Source organism: Poecile atricapillus, chromosome Z (genome assembly GCF_030490865.1).
Source record: "Poecile atricapillus isolate bPoeAtr1 chromosome Z, bPoeAtr1.hap1, whole genome shotgun sequence".
Classification (NCBI taxonomy): Eukaryota; Metazoa; Chordata; class Aves; order Passeriformes; family Paridae; genus Poecile; species Poecile atricapillus.
The window spans coordinates 120615744-120642048 of record NC_081289.1 but is presented as its reverse complement, the minus strand read 5'-3'; the positions used below and the strand labels follow the sequence as shown (position 1 = coordinate 120642048).

Here is a 26305-nt window from a genome sequence, read left to right as displayed (position 1 = left end):
CCCACCGCCCTCGGGGCGGGCGGGGCCCGGCGGATTACGGAATCCCGGGACCGGTTGGGTTGGGAAAGTCCTGCGCGTCATGGAGTCCGCCGTGTGACCGAACATCACTGGGCCAACCAGACCGTGGCGCCTAGTGCCACGGTCAGTCTTTCCTTGGACAGCTTCAGGGATGGTGGCTCTAGCATCTCCCTGGGGAGCCCATTCCAATACCTTGTCACCTTTTATGTGGAGAAGTTCCTCTTGATGTCGAACCTGAAGCACTCCTGGTGCTCCTTAAGACTATGTCCCCTCATCCTGTTGGCTAGTTGTCGACCCTCCCCTTTCTGCACCTCCTTTCAAGTAGCAGTAGAGAGTGATAAGGTGACCCCTCAGTCTCCTCCTGGCTAAACAACCCCAGTTCCCTTGGCTGTTCCTCATAGGACTTGTGCTCCAGACCCTTCACCAGCTTTGTTGGCTGCCTCTGGTCTTCTGCCAGCACCTTAATGTCCTCCTCCCAGTGTCCTCTGTGACCGAGAACCGGACACAGCACTGGAGGTGTGACCTCACTGGTGCCAAGTACAAGGGGACAATCCCTGCTCCTGCTGGCCACACTATTGCTGGCACAGGCCAGGATGCCATTGGCCTTTTTGGCCAACTGGACACACACTGGCTCATGTTTGGATCAGCAACCCCAGGTCCTTTTGCTGTGGTCAGCTTTCCAGCCACTGCCCCAGTCTGTGGCACTGCATTATTTGGTTGTTGTGGACAAAGCACCCAGCCCTTGCCATGCCTCCTCTCTCCGTGCCTCACATTACCACGCTTTACTCACTTAGCTGCTCTCTTACCCACCTTGCTACCTGCAGCCTTGCAAGCAAAGTTCCCCATCACAGGCATGACATCCATGGTCTCACATCATCGAATCACAGAACCATTGGGATTGGAAGGGACCTCTGGAGATCATCCAGTCCAATGCCCCTGCTAAGTCAGAGTCATCCTGAGCAGGTAACACAGGAACATATCCAGGTGGGTTTTGAACAGTTCCAGAGAGAGACACTCCACAACCTCCCTGGGCAGCCTGTTCCAGTGCTCAGCCACTCTCAACATAAAGAAGTTATCCCTCATGCTGAGGCAGAATTTGTTGTGTTTTAACTTATGGCCATTGCTCCTCATCTTGTCACTGCGCACAACTGAAAAGCTTCTGGCACTGTCCTCTTGACATCGGCCTTTGAGATATTTATATGTATTGATGAGATCCCTTCTTAGTCTTCTCTAGACTCAGCAGGCCCAGATCCCACAGTCTCTCATAACAGAGATGCCCCAGCAATTGTACTTGTATGGCTATACATGGGGACATGGTACTCCCGATGTGGCCTTACTAATTATGTGTTTATTATTTTTATTTTTCATACTAGAAAACATGTAAACACTGTGTTTCTTCCTCAGTTGTGTAGTGCAGGCCCCGTCTCTCTCAAAGGCCATGGCTGTGCTTCTCCCCAGCAACTCACCTCCTTCCTCCCAGCTGGCCAGTGCAGAGCTCTGTGGTGGGGCCCCTTAAGTGTGGGGACCCCCAATGCCCCCAGCTGCCCCTGCCCAGCCAAACTACTGATTTTTTTTCCTGTCACCACTGCCTGTGTGTCAGTCCTTGTTTGCTTTTTTTTCTTCCACCTTGTGTGTTTTTCACTGTGGCTTTTCCTCCTTTGTTAGGTTATTGTAATTTATAAGCTACCCACATGTGGCTGCTTGCTGCTGGTCATTGGATACCCTCTGTGAGCCCTTGCTAGATCACTCAGAGATGTTAGCCTGTAGCCATGTTTTCCCTCACTGAGGCTTTAATATGCTCTTTTTATGTATTGCCAGTTTTTGTGGTTTCCAAATCCTATTCTGAGAGCCAAATACACACCTTCCAGGCCCTAACTCATGCAGTTGCTGCTGCCTTTGAGGATACGTAAACCCTGCTCTTCTGTTTGCTTTTCTGAGGCAGAGATCATTCACAGCCTACAGTTTCAGTCCCCCACAATTTTGCCAGTATGTTTGAGTTTACTCTGTTTGATGAGTGGGTCCAATCTCACAGCCATGGGAAATGCACGTGTCTGGCTCCAACAGAAGGCAAAACAGTCATTGCAGGACCTGTATTGCACAGCAGAGGGCCAGAGCAGATTTATGGGGGAAGAAGCCTGGCATTCCAATCAATGCTACACGTCCTCACAGAGTGATGCAAGAGATGAGAAACTTTGTTGCTCTATGGTCCTAATCACCACAACTAAACTCTATGAGGCCGCTGGCACCAGTAGAAATACTACTGACCTTGCCATCTCACCCAGTATTTTGATGCCTTTTATACTGGTTCTTCTATGGAATATCCTCAGTTACCTATTCTCTTCAGTCTTGTTTCTGTAAAACTATGTTAAAATTAATTTATCCTTCTTTATTGATTAATGTTGTCTCACTCGTTAGTAATCCCCAGGGCCAAGGTTTTGCCAAGGCACTACTTCTTATGTGTCTGTAAATTTTGTTTGCTCTTACATTATCTTTTCACTACGCCAGAGCTGAGTGTTAACTTGTACAAAAGATTTTGATCCTGTTAAAATTGAGGCTTTTGTAAATAGAAAAAATTATTGATAATCCCAAAATTACTCCATCTGGTGGTGATAAAAATTCTCAGGGAAGATGATTCAAAAGGTGCTGCTGAAGATCTTACAACTTGCAACAGATTTTACAACTGTAAAAGATGGTGGGGCACCTCCAAAAATTCGGTCCGCTGTATCTGGAAAATTTGAAGAGTCAATCAGTTAGTGGAGAAAAGATGGTGGGGGAAGCCCATATTATTTAATCTAAAATAGCAAACCCAGTATATAATTCAGGAGGGGGGGAAAAAAGCAGATTTAGGAAAAGGGAGTGTTTGGAGATAGTTTGGGGAAGACAGAGTTTCTTAGGAACTAAAAAGAAAGCTTATAAATTTATTGCAGGATGAAAATGCCTGTGTACCCACAGCAAAAGTGAAGAGAACCAAGATGAAAGAAACACAAAATAAACCTAAGTCACTGCAAGCTATTGAAAGTAAAAATCAATCTGCTTCAGATTTATCACAGTCTGCCATCAATATATGTTAAATATTCTAGAATTGCTAGGCCAAATGATGATTACAAACAAGCAAAACATTTTATTAGTCTCAAATACTGAAGTGAAAATGAATCATAGTAAAATTATTCCAAGATAGAAACTGCAGAAAATGCTGTTCCAGCTGGCATTTTAGGATCAGCTGGTCTAGAGATATGATCTCATATGCCCTCTTATGAGATTTTTGAAGACAAACTATGATGAAAACATTGCTGAATTTTATATCAGGACTCAGCTAAAGTAATTCAGGAGTGGCAGTTCAAGGGACTCTAAGATTTGGTTACATTTTGTGGATCAAACAAGATCAACAACAAAAACACAGTTCTTCAAAAAACAAACTTTACACCTGAGAAAAAGTATTTTAGCATGCTAAAATAGCATTGACTTGTTTTCTTCAGTTTTTCTTTCGTAATTCCATAATGGGAAACATAAACCTAAACCTGGATTTAGTTGTAGCTGAAGAACTTCTATTGAGAGATGAAGAAGATCTAAGAGCTGTACCAACCCGGGATCAGTTGTCTCTGAGCTCAGTAAGCACCTTTCCAGTTCTGAAACAGGGGTGAAAGTCATGACCTCAAAAACATCACAGAGTATACATTGCTAAAGAAAAGTTCATTAGCTACACAGAAACAGCATAGGAGTGGAGAAAGATCATTAAAATGGTCACTTGGAAAAATTTTTTCCTAAATTACATGCAAGTTTAAAGGCAGAAGAATGACATTTGCTCTCAAAATGCCAGTGAAAAGCTCTCCTAAAAGTCATGGCTAGTGTTGCATAATAAAAGGACATGTTGAGAAGAGGTGTTAGTATCATATTGAGGGAACTATGACTATGATTATGATTATATAAATTATAATCATATAAATTATGATCACAGGTCATAAATGTAAGTGATCAGGCTGTAGTGAAGCAATATTTGTCCTGATTATCAGAGACAACAAGGGAAAAACTGTGGTTTTAGGCGGCAAAGGAAATCTGATAATCAAAATTTCATTTGGAAAGTTTGTTCAGAAGAATACTGTGTTTAACTTCAGGACATAAGGGGAAAAGCACTAATTAATTTTGAAAATACCCATGTATGTTAGCAATTTAATGGAGGAAAGCAGCAGCATTATGGAGTACAGAACAAAAGTGTTGAGAGATGAATGGAAAAGAAACCATCTCCAGATATCTAGACATAAGACTCACTGAAGAGTTAGTAATTTTTTAAGGGATATGAAGATAACTAAACGTTGATAAGAGCCCAGAAAGATTGAACTTAAATCTGGTGCTATTTTCATCTCATTTATTTACCATGTTGTATCATGTGCTGCCGAGTTGTCTGCTGTAGCTGACTTTAGTGTCAAGGAGGAGAGGCTGATGCCCAGCAAACAGTGTCCTTTTCTCACCATGCCTGTAGCTTTTAAACTCAGCAACCCAAAATACCTGTGCTTCAAACCATATCACAAGCCTTTCATGACCGCTGGGATGCCTCTCTCTGTAACACCCTGCAGAGTCCTACTGGAGAGTAGTTGAAGGAGTACTGCTTCAGGAATCCACTGCCTTCACTGTACGTGGTTCAAATAGCTTTGCAGGATGTTTGGGAGTTTGTGTTAAAACTGCCAAAAGCTCACCAAGAAAGGCTTGCCTGTTAGTCCTAGTCAATAAGAGATGTCTTGCTAGAAAATAAGTAAGAGGTAGAAGTCACTATACTCCTTACTATACTGTACTGTACTTACATCCATACTATGTGTGAAAAAGGTGATACCTTAAATTTATGCACAGATGTTAGAGACTTAGACAAACAGTTTATTACTATAAGAATTCTATATACAGAATTCAAGAGGACTTGAATCCTTCAGGCCGTGATCATAGAAATGTTTTGACCTCTGCTAAGACAGTGGTCTTTGTATTGTCTTTAAACAATTAACACTTACAGGTCAAAACATTGTTGAGACAACATGATGCAACATCAATGTGTAAATGTGTAATGTATCACATTTAGCCTGCGAGGAATCAGGACTAAATTTGGCCCACTTTAGACGTGTAGGTGCTATCATGCTACCTTTAACTAATGCCTTGGCAGCTGCAAAATTCTTATTCATTCTGGATTTGACTTCTTTGAATTTAGACCTCCTCGTCCAGCTGGCGCTTGGCAGGAGATAAGTGGTGAGCATAGGTGGCAGGAGATGGAAAGGCTGGACAAGGCAAGGGCCTTCCTCCTTCTGCAACAGCTAGCTGTTATTTCTGCAGAAGTCCTGGCAGGAACCCATTACCCTCTAAGTTCTAGATGGGAAATCCCATCTTCTTTGTCTTTGATCACAACAAAGCTTATTCCCAAAGACTTCTAAGTGAACAAAGGATATACCTGCCAATATTCACTGCATTTATGAATGATTTTGTATTCCTTTGGGGCTTACTTCCGTCTCTACAGTGTGAAATGGAAAATATCTCAAATATTTGAGACACTAATTATGGGATCTCCTTCCTAACTTACTAAAGTTTATCTACAACAAAAAGTTATGTGGAAAATATTAGAAAGGTTTTCAGTAGCTGGTGAAGTTATGAAATTAAAGGTAACCTAAACAAGCACGATTTTTTCATGTGAAAAGTACTCTGCTATATCACCTCTGGCAGCCAGTGCTTCATTTTGTGATTCTGATATCCTTCCACCACCACTGAAAATAGTTGCTGGCTTAAAAGATCAGAAATAATAAGTTGAAATTAAAACTGGTAAAGCAAATTTAAGCATCTCATGATTTATTATGAAAATAATAGGAGTGAGATGAGCAAGGCAAAAGGTGGAGAGAATGACAGAGATTGTCAGAAATACATAATTACATCTGTGCTAGTCCAGTGATTCTGAAGGAGAACCCCTCAGCATGTAAAAAAGGTGACCAATGACAGAGCCTACAAAGTCAAGAACAGCAGGGAGAAAGTGTTTAACAACACTGGTTCCTTGCCTCTTTTAAATGAGAGTGCATTACATTTAAATGAGCAGGTGACTTGCATAAAGCAAATGAAAAGACACTTCTTACCACTCATGGTTAGAGCTTAGGAGCATTTCACCACAGACTATGTTTAGTGGTGTAAATGTACATGATGTCAAAAAATGACTGGACAAATTCATGGAATAAATTGTCTCACAGGCTATTAAATTCAGGTATTATTTCTGCTTTAAAACAAACAAACAACTTGAAATCCAGATTTCTGGCAGCTAGGAGTAAATTTTACATACTTGTTTTGTTCCTATATTCTTATCTAAACATCTGGTCTTTGCTGATGTTGAGGTCAGTTTATGCTACTGGACGGGTTTTGGTCTAGCCTGATAATAATGCTTCTTAAGAGCGAAAGATCATGAGAACATTAAATCACATTTTACAGAAATTAAAAGCCCAAAGGGCCTTAAAGGAAATTACTTTCACTTGTCAGAACAAATGTACATGTCCTGAAGGAATTATAGAACAAGGAGGAAAAAAAAACCCAAACCAACAAGCAAAACAAAACCTCTCAAAAATTCAACCCAACCAAACAAACTAACCAAACCAGCTTAGTCAAGAAGAAAAAATGTTTGACAAGGGCAGAGGGGAGATTACCTCCAAGGATGGTAAACCCTTTTTCAGCGGTAGGCATGGCTGTAAACCCAGATTTCAGTTTTTCAGGTTGCTGCCAACCCTCTTCAATGCATTGTGATCACACAGACATTGTAATCCCAGCCCCCACAGAAGGCTTAAAGGAAGTGTTACCTTCCCTGAAACTACATGGTAAGAGTAGAGGAAAATAAATACCCCCAAAAAGTGGCGATATAATGGTGGTCACTGTTATACTGAGAAAAGGAGACCACAGTCATCACTGTTATTGTCGCTGTCACGGATACCACCATCCTTTTGCAAGGTCATTGCTGGAGCATTTATTTGTTCCATGACACAAGCTCAGAATTCAGTCCAATCTTTGACCCAAGAGACGACATTCACAGAAAACATAAATTATTCAAGAAATGGTTCTACACATTAAGAAGTCTAGTTCTGCAGCTCCAGAAAACTCAGAGCACCTCAGCCAGTGTTCCAATATGGCTGCTTGAAAAATGCCTGAAAATAGTGCCCTGGGTAATTTTTGATTTTTAATAAAGGCCTGGGCTACTCTGATAAAATGTGAATGTTCTGTATATGCATGCAGGAATTGTGTGTATAATATATAACAAAAAATTAGAATTCATATTAATTTAAAATTTATTATTAATTGTAATAGGTCCAAACAATAAAAAAAGTATAAACTGTAGCTAGGTAACTGTATTTCTCATCTTGCTTCTGTGCAACCTTGATTTTAAGTGCATGATATATCAGATGATTCACAGCTAGCAGGGAAACCCTAGAAGACAGGCCCTGAGATCCTGAGTCAAGAGTGGTCGTTTGGTAGTTGGGTATCGGCAGAGAGTGGCAGGACAGAGGTGGTAAGGTGGTCGAGGAGGTTCCAGCCATTTCGCGGAGGGGCTGTTCTTAGGTCCCGTCCAAACTGCTTTTCTTTAGGGTCTCGGGGTCCCGCTCAGTCGCTGAGTGGGGGATTCTTGTCCGACCCTGCCCTTCTCGGGGGCTGCTTTGGACAAGGAGGCCACGCCGGACCTCCTCCCCCCGCACACGGCGTCCCACAGCCGGCGCTTCTTGCCGGTAGATGGCATCCCCCGTCCGCGCAGAGCAGCGCCCGGAGCGGAGCGGCGCGGAGCGGGACCGGCCGCGAGGTGGGAGACAGGGCAAAGCCCGCGGCCCCGCCGCTGGTCGGCTTTTACCGAGGGAAATGCCACTCACGGCTGAGCCGCCGCTGCTCGCCTTCATCCTTTTCTTTCCTGCCTTTTTGAAACGGCACCTGCAGGGGTTGGGACGGGAACGTTCTGAAGACACTTCGCGATCTCCAGGGATTGAAGTAACATCACGTCTTAATTGCCCGCACTGGAGGCTGACCCCCAAAAAGGAATCCCCTCAGCAGCCCACACACACAACATACACACCCCGCAGCGACAGACGAGAGCAGTGCTGCCCAAGCCTTCCAGAGAGGTCCCCGCCACCACGCGCCGAGGCCACCCCGAACGGCCAAGTCCAGAAAGACCCGCACCCCAGCCGAGTCTCCCGGGAACTCGGTGCTGTCGAGGAGCCGCCGGTGTCACACGCTCAGTGAAACATCCTTGTGTTCTGTTAGCAGAGGATCGAGGGCATACCGCGGCTCTTTTGGTTTATCGCTACAGTGGTTCTTCCCCATGCGTTTTTAAACTTCACCGTTCTTCATACTTAAGAGCATTATTTTTTTTTAAGTTGTTTTAAGATGGTTTTAAACGTTCAGGCTAGGAGAAGAAAAATAATAAAAGGGGAGGGGGAAGGAAGCAGAAAGCTAAAATACTAACTCTTTGGAAATATGAGAAACGTCTCGAAGACGAAAAATCCTGTCTACCTTTCTTTTAGTAGCTTGCCCTAGGACCTCAAAACTAATTCGAAGAGAGATTTTATGAACTGTAGGAACTGTAAATCTCGAGTGATATGTATTTTTCTACAGAAAAAAAATAGTTGCTGGGTCTAGAGGTCCTTTTTTTTCTTTCTCTTCCCACCATTCCCCCCCCCCCCCCCCCCCCCCGTTTTGTAACTTTTGGTGGTATTGTCTTGCAGGCGCCTTAGTAGTGAACAAAATGTAAATAGGATTATTTGGAAATAGTAGAAAGGATTATGTTGTAAATCCATGGAGCTGGGTTTGAAACAGGGTGGCTTGTAGCTTTGGGTTAGGACAATATATCGAAAACGTATTTCAAGAAATTGGGTGTGTACGTTGTTTGCAAAGAGAGATTTGATCAATAAGGCTTTATCCATCAGTCTGCCCTTCTCACGACGATTTCTCCCTAAGAATGTTCCCCTACTCCTATCCCAGTCGGATCCTGCTTGCGGTTTATCCTGCCACAACTGGGAACGATGGGATTTTTCAAAGCCTTTCTTTTTAAGACCATGGTAATTGCATTTCTGTCCAAATTTGTGGGGGTTTTATTTTGTTTGGGTTCTTTGGTGTTGTTTTTGTTTCTTTTTTTTCCCCTGCCAGCCCTTACATAAAGGGGGCCCCGGTCTTCTGTCGTCTCATAGATCACCTGAAAAGGGGAACAGTGCCACTAAATCAGCAAGCAATCCTCTGCTGCTTTCTCAAGGGTGTTGCTCCTACTTAAAGTGAAAGTCCCGCTCTAAAGGACAGTGAATTTATTTCCTTCGCATACAAAGGAGGTAACGCTAATTCTCTGTTAGTGTTTCTCATAATGGAGGGAGCTGCTTCTCTCTCTTTAATAACCATAGCCTTACAATTAAACTGAGAATAGGGGTGTGTTTTGGAGCCTGCTCTTTTAAAGCTTGTGAGGTCGATATAGAGAGATATTTTATTTCATTCTAAAGTAAATTAAACTCTCTAGGGTGACGGGGGAGAGGTAGGGAAGGATGTCTCTTAAACCATTCCGCGGACGGAAGTCTGAAGTTTATTAACTCACCATCTCCCTGTCCGGTCTATTTTTTTTTTTTTTCCCCCTCTTCCCACGGGAAGCAGGACCCCATCTCTGAGGGCAGCCCGGGAAAATACGAAGCTTCTAGACTCTCCGGACAGTTTCTGGGAAGATGCTCCTACATTTTCTGACAGACTTGCATTTTTTTTTTTTTCTTTCCCTCCCCCCCCCCCCCCCCGGTGGAGTCAAGTGTTATCGTTATTTTCCCCATTTTCCGCTAAATATGGCACCCGTCTCCCCTCGACCCCCCCTCAGAGCCCCTTCTGGATGAGGTGAGGCCGGGGGGGCCGGGACGGTGTTGAGGCGCCCTTCTTGGGCAGGGGGGAGACACGGCGCCGCTCGCCTCGCCAGGGTCTGACGCTGGGAGCCATGTGATGGCCCCCTCGCTATAAGGCGGGGAGGAAGGCCGCCCTCCCTGGGACTAAGCCCCAGCCTTTTCACCGTGTTTCCTAAGGCCCAGCAAGCCATTCCCTACGCCCTCCCTCCTCGCCAGCCTCCTCCCCTCTCCTCCTCCCAGGACTAGGCGCGCTCCCTCCTGCCCCGCATCCATTAATGTCTGAGGCCTGAGGTGAGGAGAAAGAAGGGGTAACCGACTTCTAGGAGCGACGGCACAACCTCCCTGCGCCCACAATAACCGATCCCAACCGAAAAAAAAAGCGAAAAATATCCCCAAAAGGGGGGAAGGGAGGGAAAAAAGAGAAAGAGAGACATCCAAACGGCAGCAAAAATACCCTGAAACAAAACCCTGACCAGCCGCCGCCTCCGAGCGGGCGGCGGGAGCGCTCCAGAGGCGCGGCAGCGGAGCTGGGTGCCGGCGCGGCTCGGAGCGGCCCGCCTGCCCGTGGCGGCGGCGGGGCGGCTCTCCGCGGAGCGGCGCGGAGGCCTGGCGGTGGCGGAGAGAGCACCCGCTCTCCCGCCGCGCTGCGCCGGCCGCCACCGATGCGCTGCCCCGCCGCCGCGCCATGACCCTTAGCTCGGAGATGTCCGAGGCGTCGACGCTGGCTGAGGAGACCGACATCGATGTGGTGGGCGAGGAGGACGACGAGGAGGACGACGAGGAGGCACAGACCCGCCGCCGCCGCCGCTCCTACGCCGAGGACGAGGAGGAGGAGGACGACGACGACGAGGAAGAGGACGAGGAGGATGTGGGCGATCTCCACGCCGCCGCCCTGCTGCCGCGGTCGCCTGTGCGCAGCGGAGGCGTAGGTGGCGGCGGCGGCGGGACGGGCGGCGGGGACGCTGCCGGTGGCTCTCGGCCCCCCTCGCGGGTTGGCCCGCAGAAGGCGACGGCGGGCAGCGGCGGGGCGGGCGGTGGCGGCGGCGGCGGCGGCGGCGGCGGGGCGGGCAGCGGCGGCGGCAAGAACAGCCTGGTGAAGCCGCCCTACTCCTACATCGCTCTCATCACCATGGCCATCCTGCAGAGCCCCAAGAAGAGGCTGACGCTGAGTGAGATCTGCGAGTTCATCAGCGGGCGCTTTCCCTACTACCGGGAGAAGTTCCCCGCGTGGCAGAACAGTATCCGCCACAACCTCTCCCTCAACGACTGCTTCGTCAAGATCCCCCGGGAGCCCGGCAATCCTGGCAAGGGCAACTACTGGACGCTGGACCCCGAATCCGCCGACATGTTCGACAACGGGAGCTTCCTGCGCCGCCGAAAGCGCTTCAAGCGGCAACAGCTCCCGGCGCCCGAGCTTCTGCTGCGCGCCGTGGACCCCGCTGCCTTCCTCCCGCAGCCTCCGCCGCAGCCCCCGCAGCAGCCGCCTTGTGCCTACGGACCCTACGGCTGCGGCTACGGTCTTCAGCTCCAGCCTTACCACCCCCACTCCGCCCTTTTCGCCTTCCACCACCCCTCTCCTCCGCCCCGCCAGCCCCCTGCCGCCCCCGGCAGCGCCCCCGGCGCGGCGCTGCCCCCCGCCGCCGCCGCGCCGCCGGGCCCCTTGCTGCCGGCGGCCGAGCTGGCACGGACGCCCTTCGGCTACGCGCACCCGCTGGGCCCGGCGCTGGCGGCCTCGCTGCATTCCGCCAAGCCCGGCAGCGGCGCGGCGCTGGCCCGCTCGCCCTTCTCCATCGAGAGCATCATCGGGGGAAGCCCCGGCCCCGGAGCGGGCAGCAGCTGCGCCTCGCAGTCGACCGCGGCACCGGGGCTGGCCCGCTCGCTGGGGAGCGCCGGGAGCGGCCTGCCCCCCGCCGCCACCCTGCCTGCCACCCCCGGCTTCGCGGCACGGATCTCTAACTGTTAAGTGTTTGGGAGTCTTTCCGAAGGTAGGATCTGGGGTATCTCCTTTCTCCGCCGCTCGGACGCCCGGCGGACGCTGCCCGCAGGGGCTGCCTGTCTTTGCGTGGGGATAATTGTGACGGGGCTCGGGGGCCGTTCGCCGCGAGCGACGGACCTCCCGTGACCTTCACTAGTGCAAAGCCAGGTGTAGATTTAGATATTGCACGAGCAGGCGGTCACTACATCGGAAAGTTACTCGCTACTCCTTAAAAAGAAACAAACATGGTGATAAATAATGTCTCTAAACCGTTAAAGTTCAGAGATTCTCAGGTCTAGGAGCTTGAAGACAGTAATGTACAGGACGAAAAAAAAGGCTGGAGGGAGGACAGCAGAGCAATACTTTTTCATTTAGTACACTTGTCTCATGTACTTTTATAAAAGAAAAGATTAACGTGTTTACACAGAAGAAAGTCAAGATTATCATTTCTTATTTTAACCTGTGTTTTGTATTATAATAGACTTACGGAGTTTTTTATTTTGTACTTTATGCGTATTCTTTACAAGGAATATTGTTAAAATTACTGGCAAGTATTATTGTACCATTTTAATGTAAAATTTTTACACATTTTCAAAAATAAAATTTTTAATTTTCAAAAAAAAAAACAAAAAACAAAAACAAAAACAGCAAAAAAAAATAATCAAAGCCAAACCCAAAGACGAAAGGAGCTCAGCCAAACAATTGGCTTTGGATCCTTCCCTCCTTAGCACTTCTCCTTTCTTTGGGACACTGATATTTTTTTCTTTGGGATTAATAGCACAATAGTCAAGAAATATTCTAGGTTGAAATTTATTATGTGCAGATTTGACCGCAAAGAAGAAAATAAAAGTACGATCTTTGCAGTCAATGCATTGTTAACCCTAACAGATAAAGAAAGAAAAAAAAAAACCCAAACATGCCAAACAATCAAAAAACAAACCTCCCCCCGCTCCAGAACACCAAGAAAACAAAAAACACCAACAAAACAAAACAAAACAAAAACACTCTTCAAAAAACAGCAGGAATGAAAGAGGGGATAAATAGAAATAGGTCTCTCTGGAGGGAGTAAAGCCCAGTTCTGTAAGGCACCAATCAGGGAATTGATTAAAAAGCCGGTTTAAAACTATTTTTATACTTTTGGGTGTGTTTTAAATCACAACTGCATCAATTTGGTTTCCAAGAGGCCCAAAGGAAAATTCTGCTAATAAAGGGCATGCATTGAACTTAAGAGAGATTTGTTCTAGACACTTATGGTTCTGTGACGATAATAGTGGCATGTGTTTCTACTTTTCAATACATAAAATATAAAATGCGCTTTGTAATATCCTCGTGTGACGAGTTGATGAAGTGTATAAGCTGTCGAAGTAAGGATATTTAAATGTAGAAAACAAACCATGAGTGCCGCTTTTCTGATTCCAAACGTCGTTTTTAACAGCATAAGGTCGATAGATATCTATTTGATAGACTTAAAAAAAATTCAACCAAAAATCCGGCCTCAAATATTCAGAGCTTAGACATGGAAAAGAGAATCGCACGTTTTAAGAGTAGGCATATGAATGCTTGCTGTGGGCTAAGAACACACGTTTTTTAAGCCAGGGAGGCTTTTCAACTACGACTGTATTTATAACAATTTAGGAGACTCGGGGATCAATTATGTACATTTTCATAATAAAAAGAAATTTTAAAAGGGAGGGATGTTTTTTAGTGCTCTTTGGAGTGAGGAGGGGTTTTACATATAGAAGTGCTTCGTCGCCTTGGTTTTAAATATTCTCGTAGATAGAAAAGTGGTGCTTCTCCGTTTTATTTGTAGCAATGCTGTGTTAAAATAGTGTATTTCAAAAGCAGAAAGACTGGACATAAGATCTCTGCTGGTCTCCATTTGCAGTCTGGAGCTGGGAGGCCTCTTTGGTGTCCCGGGTTCCTTAGCCGAAAAAGAAGTAAAGTCCGTTCTAATTTCTAAAACGGGAAAATGCCCTAGAAGCACCGTGTACGTATCCTCCGGGGAGAGCACGTCTTTTTCACGAGAGACCGATTAATTCCCTTACCCCGGGACTGGCCGGGGGATGCGCCGGGCCGACGGGCCGGTGCAGCGCGGAGCACCGAACTAAGCAGAGGTCCCCCGCGAAAAGGCAGATAAAGTCAAGCAGAAAAAAAGTTTTGCAGGGGAGAAGGCAGCTGTGGCCGTGCGGCGATGCGAGGCTCCCTGAGGAGGGATGCTGCTGGCCCTCAGTCTGGGGTCTATCTGCTCGATTCCTGGCGATCTCCATGAGCAGTTACATGTGAAGGGTATGTTCCGGCGACACACCCTGTGTTTGTTTCTCTTGGCTTCTCCGCAGTAGACCCTGGGGACCCCGGCGACCTCCCCCAAGCAGAGCCCAGCCCGGCCCATGCCGGTGGACAGTGGGGTCCGTGTGTGCCCACCGCCCGTCCTTCAGGTCTCCTCGGAGGTATATGGCAAGCAAACTGCTTGGCCACTTGCTCCTTTCGCGCTTTTTGCCGGTTGCCTGCATCTCGTGCGGACAAGACCTTCCCTTGGGAATTGTAGGGAAGCAGACAGGAGCAAATTGCAGTAGGTGGTATAGATTTTTTTTTTTTTCTGTAAAGAAAAGGGGGTCGAGGGGGAGGTCTGGGGTGCTGGTGAAGGACCCTTTTGCCTGCTCTCCTCGAGTTGGCGGGGAAGCCACCTAGCCTCGGTCCCGGTCGCCAGGGTCCCTGTTTCCCCCTCAGCTGTCCCGGAGCAGGTGCCGTCAGAAAAGCGTCGGCCCCACAGCTCTTTGATGAGCTCGCAGCGTCGTCGGTCCGCAGCGCCCCTTTCTCATGCTAATGGCCCGCCGTGCTCTCTGCGGCTTTCAAGACTAACAGAGAGGCTGACAGTGTCGTCCTCGTAAGGACAGACCCCAGACGAGCAATTCCTCCAAAACAGTCTGGGCCCTAATAAACAATCTGGTGGGACATGCAGTATAGCATCGCCTCCTTCTCCTCCCCAAGTGTGGATTCATTAACCCGAATCCTTGCTCATCATATCCCCGTAGAGCTAAGAGACGAATTACTGGATCTGAATTGGAAGGGAATTGCTCTATGAGGGGGCTAATGTTTCGATTCAGTTCATCCTGAAGGACCACACAAAAAGAAACTTTTTAGTTTATGGTGCTATTATGAGGCGTTTTAATCTAGGGATAGATTTAACCAAATGTTATCTATTGGGAATTTAATGAAGCCCTTATGTATTCAATCGTCTTTTATGCCACACACAGTGTCTCTATCCAGAAATGTTTCCTTCCACATAGTTCTTTGTTTCTGATGGGTGATTTATATATTTTTAATTAGGTTTTTAAAAAATTATTTCTTTTCAAGTATCTTGTATAACGTTTCTTTCAAGCAGGACTGTGTTAGGTCCCTTCCCACATCCCCTATAAAAGAGGTTTCCTCTTCCCTCCCTGGTTTCGAAGATGATTAGTTTACACGTCCACACACTGCTCCCTTCCCACTGCCTTGTGCAGAGGCCTCGGTCATCGTGCCTGCTCTTTCGACACCTCCGTGGGCTGCGATGGACAGGGTAGTCCGGGGGTCCGGCCGAGCCCCGTGACTCCCGTGCACAGCTCCCCGGCCCCGAAGCTGCTCTCAACACAAACCTTCCCCACCCGCACCTCTTTTGGACCACACCTTCGGTCTGGTTTGTATTTTAGGTGCCGTGAGAAGCACTCCTCGGGTCACCGGGGAGCACATCCCCTGCTTGCAGGCTGGTTTCAAATACCCAGGACCGGCCGCATCACCAAGTCTGGAAAATGAAAGAGTGGGGCGAGGCCCTCACCTGCTCTCAGCTGCTCCCTTTCTCGCAGCGCTGGTAGAGCGGGCAGAGCACACGATTATCCCCGTCAAGACTGAGGCCTGTTTGGGGGATCTGTGGGAAAGTGGATCTGGTTTGACTGTCCCTTGGCACAGCCTGGGGACTCTACTCCGTATGTAATACTTTCCCTCAGTACTTACAGTAAGTACTGCAGTAGTTCTGGTAATATTGTATTTGACAGGAATAATGGAAATTATGATCGTGGCCAAACTGTCTCTGCTCTGCAACTTGATAACCAATGCAGATGCATTTTACAGCTTGTTCACTGTGTCTCCCAGTGGTATTTCCCCTGCTTCCCTCGACGATGGGCCGCACGCACCATCAGAACCCAAGCAGCGGCGGGGACCGGCTGCCCCGTGCCCACAGCTGGGTGCATCCCTATCAGGTAGGTGTCTGCCACTCCTCACCCTCAACCTCCAGTAACCTGCTGCAGGTGACTGCAGGGCCTCTCCACCCTTCTCCAAAAGTCCGTTCTCCGCTGCAACCCTCACCATGAGAGTCACGTCGGGCAGCGGCCGTTGAGGTCTCTGTTCGCTGCCCCTTCCTGCGCTGCAAAGCACGACCCAGATGTAGAGGAGACATTCACGCAGAAGTGTGTGTACGTGTGTGCAGGAGAATGGCACTTCAGAAGGTCACAAGCTGCTACCGGATCCACGCTGCGGCAACAACTGTGCTCGGTGCCTCATTGCACAGATGGTGCCCGTCGATTTTGGGGAGAGACGGAGAAATTAACACGAGTTCCAAGCCGGTAAGCATCTTGCTCTTGTTTTTAACTTGCGGAAGAACTCTGTTCCCCGCCGGCAGTCCCCGCCTGGAGGTGTACTGCGGGAAGCCGGCCCTGGAAACACGCCGGCCCCTTCCCAGCTCCCTGGCTCGGCTCACCGCTCAGTTACCAGCACGACTGAAAACAACAAAGGCAAAGGCTGCGGGATTGGGAAGGCACGTACGGGGAGCCCCTCGGCCAAGCTCACGACCAGCCCGGCTGACACAGTGCGGGTGGCACAGAGGGCTGTGCGCGGCCGCGCAGCGAGGCAGAGCCTCCGCGGCTTCGGAGGTGCTCCGCCGAGTCCGATCGTAGGAGCGGGGAGGCACCCGGCAGCGTGTCTGCGGGAATCACCGCGGGAAGCCCACGGACGATGCATAGCATATGAAGATGTGCTCTTAGTGCAGCTCCCCTGCTCCGCCAACTGTCTCAGTGAGAGACACAGAGGCACCCGTTGGGCTCTGAGCCACAGAGAGACCTATCGGCTAGGCACCGTAATGCCCAAAATTAACAAAAACATATGGACTGCACTGGACGAAAGGCGCTTTTTTTTTTTTTTTTTTTTTTTTTTTAAGAGCGATGTCTCATCAATTTCAGAAATTCTACCGCTGAGCTGAATTCAGAAGAAAATTTGTGGTTGCGGGTTTTTTATTTTTATAATCAAAATAATTAAACTTGCCCTTCCTCCAAGCCACAGGAGACCTGTTGAATTGATTCTGTTTCCCTTTCGCTGATGCAGTAAAACGGCATGCAGAAATCCGTGGGCCCCCATATTTAGATGATAGATTATGCAATTTATGTTAGAAGCAAAAGGATAATTAGATAATGCAGTTGTTGTACTAATTAATTTCTTAAGACTGGGAAAGTCTTAAGACTTATCTACGGTCAATCCGAAGATATTTCTGTCCCTTGCGTGGAATAGAAAAACATGTGAGTGCGTCGAAACGCTTGTGAACATTCAGGAGTGTGTTTGCACCCGGTGATATCACCGTCCAGTGCCAGCACAGCTGTAGCACAACTGCGATCATCGCTCCTGCTAATGCCCAGGCTTTATCAAGTCCTCTTAAAACTCATTAATGTCTCTTCGTACCGCTGTGGTCGTAGGACTGCTTCTCTAGTTTCATTGAAGGAGAGTACATGCGCACCTGTATACAAGAGATACATTAAATACACACAATCAAGATTAATGAGGTGACTTCCCTGTGTTTTCTTTTCCTAAAATAAACACTGTCACGTCTGCTTATTCAGCAACAACTAGATGAAACAGATAGCGTTCTAATATACGGGTATACAGCAAAATTCCACCTGTCGGCTGCACAAACCGGGTGGGGTGGGGGAGGAGAACAGAATAAATAGATGATTAAAAGGACCATTGGTGAGGAAAAAAAAGGAGAAAAGATGTCCAGTGCCGAGCGAGGAAGGACAGCTATATCAGGTGATTTTGCTCGAAAGTGGACGGGATCAGAAATTACGGACCAAGGAAAGAATAATTTTTTATTTTCTTTCCATCCTGGTTGTGCAAAAGCGTCTGAGGCTGCTCGTTGGGCTCTTCCTCCTTCATGGAAGTCCTTAACCTGTCTTTCTCTGTGCAGACGGCGCTGCCTATGGGGCAGCTCACGCAAGTGTGTATCCTCTCACTGCCCCCTCAAGCACTAGGCAGCCGGAGGCCCCGCAAGCACCACACAGCAGACCTCTTCCCTTCTACTTCTCGCTTCTGTATGCCAAGCCAAAGGGTGACCCTTCTCTAAAAATTAACCCCTTTAGATCGCTTTCGGCACTACTTCCTTTCCGATGTCTCTCCTTCTGGTGCTCAAACATCTGCTGCCCGGGACATGATTTTCAGTGGAATCCCCAGTCCTGCCCAGTCCGCCTCTAACGCAGATCTCCCGTTCCACGCACAGGAGCGGGGCTACTGACAAGAGGTCTCTTCCCCCCCAGCCTCCTCCCCACCCAGAAGGAGTCCGTCACAACTCGCTAACACACACGGGCGAGCCAAACCTAGCGCTTCGACCAGAGATTTTGAACCCGGTCCCGGAGATGCTGCTGCCGCTGCGGCTGCAAGACGGCGCGGTTCACCCGGGTAAGCAGCACAAACCCCGCTGCCGTGCCGGGGCGGAGCCGAGGGCGCTGCCGGCAGACCGGCAGGAGGGACGTGCTCTGTGTCTCCTCCCGGCCCCAGGTACGCTGCCGTTCTAACAGGGCTGTCTCGGCCGCCCGCCGGTAGAGCAGACCACTGCTGCTGTCGACGGAGCACTCTGGGTTCATTGCTCCCCCCGATGAGGACAACTTTCAGCCCAGTCCTGTCCTGCCGTCGACACCCACCGTGGGGCGCGCGGGGGCGTGTGGGGTGAGGGGAGCCCGGTGCCGGCGCTATAAATCCCTCGGCAATTGAGTTCTGCACCTTTGATTTGGAAAATCGGATTCTTTGAGTGGAAACAGTTGACAGGAACTTAAAAGGATTAGCTGCATTCCACACAGGATCATTTTTACTCCTAACATTTTGAAACGATTGATCCCTTCCAGACCATAAACAATGTCCAGAAAAATGATCTAACGAGACTTCCATTGTTTCCTTTTGTCTACGAATCTCCCTTTCACCAGCAGTTTGATTAGGGATCAAATCAGCCTTTGACAGGCTGGATTGTAATCACGGACACATTATGCACACCCTTTTCCCGAGATAAGTATCGAATTTGAAATAGTTCGTAATTTGGCCCGTAATCTCAATCTGCCAGAAATCGAGCAAGTGCGGAGAAAGGTAGGTTGGGGAAGAAGGAGCAGTGAGAGCGGGAGGGAGAGGAGTGGGAGTTCAGTTATCATAGAATACCGAAATGAGAGGTGGGGGCATTTCCCGAGCTTCTCTTGCTGGCTTTTGTACCGGCCTGGCAGAAGAAAGAGAAGGAGAAGGCCCACAGGTGCACAAACCTGCTCCGAACATAGAGCATAGAATACAGCACGCACGGCCCTGTTCCCCACCGTGGCCCGAGATGACTCGAGATACGCGGGCTCTGCTTTGTCCCTCTCCCCTCCTCTTCCCCTCCCGTCTGAGGGCAGGAGAGTTAACGCGGAGGCATTAACGGGGGAGGGAACGAGGAGGCCCTGCCCTGTAGTGTTGACCGGACGACTTTTCCTCTATTTTGACACCTGCGTGCACTGCCCCATGCTCCTCTCCCTGATTTATCGCCCAATTAAAGGTTCAGCCTTCCTCGAACCACCCGTGCTGCCTCCCCTCGGCGGGTCTCCGAGGGTGACGTCTTCCCGGAGACAGCACGGGAGGTAGTAGACCGAGGTGGCCGATTCTCGGCCCCTTCCGTTTCTCTTCCTTTCCCTCCTTAACTGTGTGAACCTCGGGCCCCGTATCCCAGGAACGAGCCGACAGAGCCAGAGTGGTGTCCAATGGGCCCGGGACTGTGCCGTGCAGCGAGGAGTGCTTCCAACCCAGATCGGGGGAAAACTCAGCCTGGAGAAACACCTCAGTTAAGTCTCCCCTTCAATTAGGAGACAGCAGCTCCTTCCCGTGGAATTTCTCTGGACTTGTTCTTCCTGGCAGGCTCTTCTTTCTTCTTTCTTTTTTCTTCTCTCTCCCTCTCTTGCTTCTTTTTTGTTTTTTTTTTCCTTTTTTTCTCTTTTTTATTTTTTTCTTTCTTTTTTTTTTTTTTTTTTTTTTTTTTTTTCATTTATCTCTTTTTTTCTTCACACTGAGAACAAGCAGCTCCCCGGCACATACTGGTAGCATTGAGCATCTTACTAACTTAACTGTGTCTTCCTTGTATCTATCAATCCACCTTTCTAATTAGACTAATTAGAAGATATGTGGAGTGTTGCTGGGTCCATAGACTAAACTGCTTAGGGCTTGTGAAAGGAAAGCTGAATGCCCGCCATGGGAGGTGGCCATTCAGGGGTACGGTAACAGTTGCTACATTTATCTCCCGCTATTGAAAAGAGCTCTGCTTAAAGCTCGATTAAAATGTTTGGAAACTAATGCCACCCTGGATCCCTCTCTAATTAGAGGGCCTGGATAGATCACCCTGAGCAGTCAAAAGGAACTCCTTCCCGGGCTTGGCTTTTCTGTTCCGTAGAATTTCTTCTTTCCCCACAACCCCGCCCCCACCTCCAAAAGAGAAAGAAGCGGGGGGAGGGAGGGGGTTGAAAAGGAGAGTAAGATAACGGAGCTATAAAAAGGGGGGCAGAGAAACGGCGCTATGCCAAAGTCATTCTCCCCAAGCGTTATGTTTGGTCCCTCCCTAACGGCAGGCACAGGCTCTTCCTCCTGGATTACTTTTCAGTGGTCGGGATAACTTAAGGCAGGGCAGCTCCTTCTCCGTTGCCTGCTGCAAGACAGTCAGGAAGTCGGGAAGGTGAAAGGCTGTCGCCGTCCTCCCCTCTCATGCACAGGTGCGGAGCGTGTAGCCCGGCTCCCTTCTTGCCCCACTGCCCTTCTCGCTGTGGCCCGCCGGCCTTGTTCAGAAAGAGCAGTGCAGTAAAAAAGGGGAGGATGGAGGGTGGAGAAAAGTCACCCACGGAAGTGACGGCTCCTGTCCCCCAAACGTTGCCTGCAGGAAGCCCAGCCCAGAGCAGCACTTTCCAACAGGCCGGGCTGAGCCGAGGAAGGACGATTGGAAATCCCTCCCCGGGGTACCCTGTGCCTCCTGTGCCTCCATCTCTAATCTGAGCACACAGCAGAGCACCTCAGTAAGCACACAAGCATTTCTGTGAGTCCGCGGGGTCTGCGGAGGGGTGTGGGCAGCCCTCGGGTCGCTCTGCTCCCGGGAAAGGGAGCCTCAGACCGGCACTTCAGTGTCCGGCATCACGCGAATTTGCTGCGCTGTTTCTTTCCCGTACGACAGAGACACATTTTATCCTCATAGAGGGGAATCAACGATTGGTGCCGGCAGGGGAAGGGATGAGGAGGATGCTCTCTTCATTAACACAAGCCTGTTACACAGATGACTTAATTTACGGGATAGGTATGACCAAAAGTGCTTCACACTCATGACTTGGCAGGCGACGAGCCTGCGACAGCTGGGTCTGGCCCCGGGGAAGCGCACCGTGCCAGCAAACAGCGGTGCAGCGGCGGCCCCGTCAGTACCATCGGGTCGGTAGGGGTTGGTGGTGTGAATTTCACCCTGTGGCCTTTGGTGATTACAGCGTACCAAGTATTGTCAGCAGAGAATAAAGTCGAGATTTAACTTATCATTATTATGTTGTTGTTGTTGTTGCTGCTGCTGCTCTTCTTGTTGTTGAGAACGATGCGATGGGCATTCTGAATAAACTGTCCAATCTACCCGGGAAAAATATCCACATCCCGTTCTGCCCGTGTTTTCCCAGGTGATGCCCCTCTGAGCCTCTGGCAGGTGGGATCTCTTGAGAGAAAGAAGTACGGGGGTGGCAGGCACAGCAATCTAGTTGAGATCTTCCTTTTCTTTCAAGCCTCCAGAGCCACCTTATCTTCAAACCTTCTGCAGCGGAGGGGAACAGGAGGGATTTGAGAGGATCTACTCCTCTTCGTCCCAGTCGTCAGGCGACGTTACCAGAGGGGGAAAGACTAGCTCGAGAGCCGGATGAGCCGGCAGGTGGGAAGCGGGGTGGCTTCACACAGCAGGCAGTGTCCCAGCTCTGCCGCTCTCTTCCTCGGCCAGGCGGGGGGCTGCTCACGCTGTACCATGTCTAATCCCAGTGAACTCAACAGGACGAGTCCCAAGGACAAAACCAATCAAATATTTCCCTTAGGGACATACGGGGAACCGCTCACGCTGTATCATGTCTAATTCCAGTGAACTCAACAGGACGAGTCCCAAGGACAAAACCGATCAAATATTTCCCTTAGGGACATAGAATCTACTTTATTTTCCTTTTCCTTCCCCCCCCCCAAAAAGCGAGTCCAGCTCAGAGAACAGATTTTTTTTTTCGGCTGCAGAGAGCGCCAAAAATATTAAAATATAAAATAAAATATTCTCAGAGGATCTCACCCCTGCTTCCCTGGGGACTGCAAGTTGAGGGGAATCCCTTAGGACCCACCTGCGGGATTGAGAGGGGAGATCCCTCCATCATAGAGAGGAATTTGCCCTCTATGGGGTCGAGCAGGAGACTTTTTCATGGCTCCTGGGCCGCTCTGGTTACTGAGGGTGTAAAATAGAGCACACACACACACACACACACTCCAAAAGGCAGGCTTGTCTCTTGCTCATGGGCTGTTCCCTGCCTACATCCCTTCAGCACGCACAGAATCTAGATAATTTCATCATGAAATGCAAGCCCAGAGGTGTCTAAGACACAGTTAGGAGGGATGCCTGGACTTTAAGGATCAAAGTAACGACAGGTAGTTGAGAGTTTGCTGAGTTTTACTGAGTTTTAGGATTTCTTTATTTTAGCATACAGGATCTTTCCAGGACCACTGTCAGCATTTCCAGAGCCCAAGAATAGACCCCGACACTGGTGACCCCTCTCTTTTGGAAAACAAGCAGATGAGAGCAGAGCTTCGTGTCCAGACTCAGGGCAGCTGCAGCTGTGTGCCTAGTAGTCCATCGCAATCAGCAGGTCGCTGAGCTGCTTGTCTACACTTTACATGTTCCACATTACTTTCCTCGTGGGCGTTATACAGCAAGTTTCCTTGTTATCACCGGGATTTTCTCTCTTTTTTTCTTGTTCTTTTTCCATGTTTGTTGCTTAAATAAATTCACTTGTGGAATTTCTTCAAGCAGCAGAGAGGCAGAGCTCTGGGATGGGAGATTTAGCTGAAGCCTGTGCTCTGACACCGATCCACGCCCCTATTCCTTCTAGTCTGGGCTATGCCTTTGCCTAGGATGTCTTTTGTGTAGTCGTGCCATTCACCCCAGGCTGGTCAAGAAGACAAGCAGTGGCAGATTAGATGTTTTTGAGGGGGGAGCGGGAAAGAGAGAGGGGAAGGCTGAGGGTAGAAGATGGGTTAGGCTTCTCTGAAATGCAGAACTCGGTGAAAATTCTGAGCAGGAAGTGGTACAGAGTCATAACGCCCGCGGGGATGATGTATGGAGCTGTGGACATTTCTACATTTCTCTCTCTCTTTTTTTTTTTTTTTTTTTCCCAGCGTGTGCTTCGGACAGAAACAGGTTGATTCAAGGGTCCACGCCACCCTGCCCCACTGCGGAACGGCCTTTCCCAGGGCTCCTGGGGCTGCTGCCACAGTGATGGTGAGGCGCGAAGGGTCAGGGGCTTTACTAAGGGAGATTTCAGAGAGACAGCGATCTTCGTGTCTGAAAACACGCACTCCTCGCCATCTCCCGCCAAAGTACCCTTGTGATGTGGCAATCTCAGCTAGTCAGAACAACAGTTCTCTCCAGATGTTGATGGCAGAAAGAGATAAGAAGATAATTGAGATAAATATTTGTCCTTCAGGAAGGAAGTTATTAAATTAGCACCCCAATGTTTTCACTATCTAATGAGTTTTGTCAAACATTATTTCTAAAAAGTCAGAACAGAATATGTTAAGTTTAGCCTTTGGCTGGTGCAGTGGAGAGTAAGAAAAATATATTAATGTACATCGTGGAGCCGTGCAAGCCACTGCTGGACTCATACAACAGAAGGTAAATAGATTATTTTGTTTAACAATGCTGACAGCTTGTATGGAGCAGAATTGGAGAGATCTAAATATTAATAGACTCATTCAAGTGGAGCAAAAGTTACAAATCATTAGCTGAAGAAATTTGGCTTCCAGCCCACATTCTATAAGGGCATGAGGGAAGTGTGGTAAATGTGCTGTTGCCGGCTACAGAAGGGCAATTTTTGTATATAATTTATTTAGATGAAGTGTGCAGAATGTTTTTATTTGTTCTACTTCTAGCTGTCTCACCTCTGTGTGAACTCCCCAAACCCAGATCTACTCCAAATACTTCTGCTCCCCCTTCTGCACACTTCCTTCCAACGTGTTTGCTTTGGCAACTTTCATGTTCTTGCAAACAATTCTTCCAAAGATATCAATCACTCTTGCACCCAAAGAGAAATACTGTACACTCAATGCGATGACAAAATGAAACATGTTTGAAGCAAACCATGTGTTCTAGTGTGCCAGGGATTATGTTATTTGCTCAGGGAATATGTTCAGAATATTTTAGGCTTCTGTTACTCCTGTGATAGCAAGTTTTATTGTCTGCTGTTAGGATTTATTATTTCGGAGACAACCCTAATACCTCTTTACACGTGGAGAGCTTCTAAAGGGGCAAGCCTACTCTGTGTCGAGCTGGGGGAATTTATTGGCCCACGGTATCGTATTTTGTAATCCCGTTCAGCCCGAGACGTGCAGAAACCGCGGCAAGTGGGCCTGGTGCCGGCAGTGCGGCGGGAGGGCACAGCCAGCTCTCACCGTGTCCACCGGGCTTACGCGTGCCCCACGCCTGCCGGGGGAACGGAGCCAGCGGCGTCCTGCCACGGAAATCCTCTGCCCGCGCCGGGTAAAGCCGAGGACGTGGGACCCGTCTGTGGCTCCCGTGCGGAGCCAGCTGGCAAGTAGGAGCCCCGCGGGGGACTGCTTTCGAGCGGCTCGGGAAGGTTGCATCGTCCCCCGGCCGAGGCATGGACACTGATGCGTGCCTGCCCTGCCTTCTAATCCTAATTTCACATCCCGGTTTTGAGGGAGGTGCCTTATTTGGCGGGGCTTTTTTAGTGCTTTTTTTTTTTTTTTTTTTTTCTGTTGTTTTGAGTTTTGCAGATTTTTTTGTTTGTTTAGTTGCTGTTTCTTTGGTTTCTCTTTAGCCTTGTTGGCCAGGAAGTGGAGCATACCAGGGGGATGGTCACCGTGCGTGTGGTCCCACTCGACATTTGGGTGTTGTCGGGCTGTTTCGAAAGCCCGGGGATCTGGGTATCCCCTCCGCTTTGGCCCTTCCGTGTTAGCCGGGCTCCCGTCCTCTCGTCTCGGCACGGGCGGAGAAGGATCTTCCAGCACTGGCACTCTGCCTCGCCTCTAAAATGCTACAGTGCTCCCCGCCAGATTCGCAGCCGCGGAATTAGTCTTCTCCACGCTATGTGCCTCCGCGCCCCTCTCCCCTCGCTCTCCGCCTCACCCTCGCGTCGGCGTGAGGGCTGCGCCTGGCCTCCCTGCATCGACCTAGCACCCACTCTGCAGCAGCACGAAGAAGCCGTCGTCGCCCTTTGCCTGTACCTTCCGTGCAACTGGCTGGCTTTGAGTGTGGACCTTCTCCGCCCGCGCAGTCCCACCCCCGCTACCGCTGTGACTGCACCAGCTCGAAGGCTGCTGAGCTTTCCTTATCACTAAAAAGCCAACCTGGTATCTGCACATAGTTATGCCATGCCTCCTTCTCCTTAAAGACCGACTGGATGCCGTTACTGGATGTAACGGGTCTGCGAGTCAGATGCCATTAAATTATCGCGATTATTCATGAGTAACTGCAAACTCATTTTCCTGGTTTGGCGCTGCTGACCGAAGTGAAAGTGAGAGTCTCTTGTTCCAAAAGAAGCAGAGATGACTGGGAGCAGAGCCACCACGCGAGGAACACCCGGGTTTCTGACAAGGAGCATGTTTTAAGTGCAGAATACTCACAATTCTCTGAAACTCATTGTTAAACTTCCTCTGGCAGGACTCTTACTTGGCCAGGGATCAGAATGCGCAGCGACTGCTTCAAACAGAATAGGTCTTACTGGATCCTTCTGGGAAAGAAAATAGGCTGTAGGTTATTAGAGCAGTAAGAAGGATTTTAGTGTCTTGAGATAACAATGTCATCTCCCCACGTGCTCCGTGCCCGGTTGGAGGAGCTAGAACAGGCCTGCTCAGGACAAGGAGCGATGGTTGAGGGGAGCCCTCTGCTTCCCCTCGAGGAGGACAGGGCTTCAGAGCATTAAACGCCCTAAGCAGAGAACGG

At 49.0% G+C, this 26305-nt stretch overlaps 1 protein-coding gene across 1 annotated transcript; it reads left to right on the top strand.

Moving 5' to 3' along the window:
• Window positions 1-10462: 10462 nt before the first annotated feature.
• On the top strand, window positions 10463-12352 carry FOXD1 (forkhead box D1). The gene has a single exon (XM_058826706.1). The coding sequence runs from the start codon at window positions 10555-10557 to the stop codon at window positions 11830-11832; it is 1278 nt and encodes a 425-aa protein (XP_058682689.1). The 5' UTR covers window positions 10463-10554; the 3' UTR covers window positions 11833-12352.
• Window positions 12353-26305: the final 13953 nt, after the last annotated feature.

Coding starts and splice junctions, on each gene's coding strand:
- FOXD1 (XM_058826706.1), top strand. CDS start 10,555: ATGACCCTTAGCTCGGAGATGTCCGAGGCGTCGACGCTGGCTGAGGAG.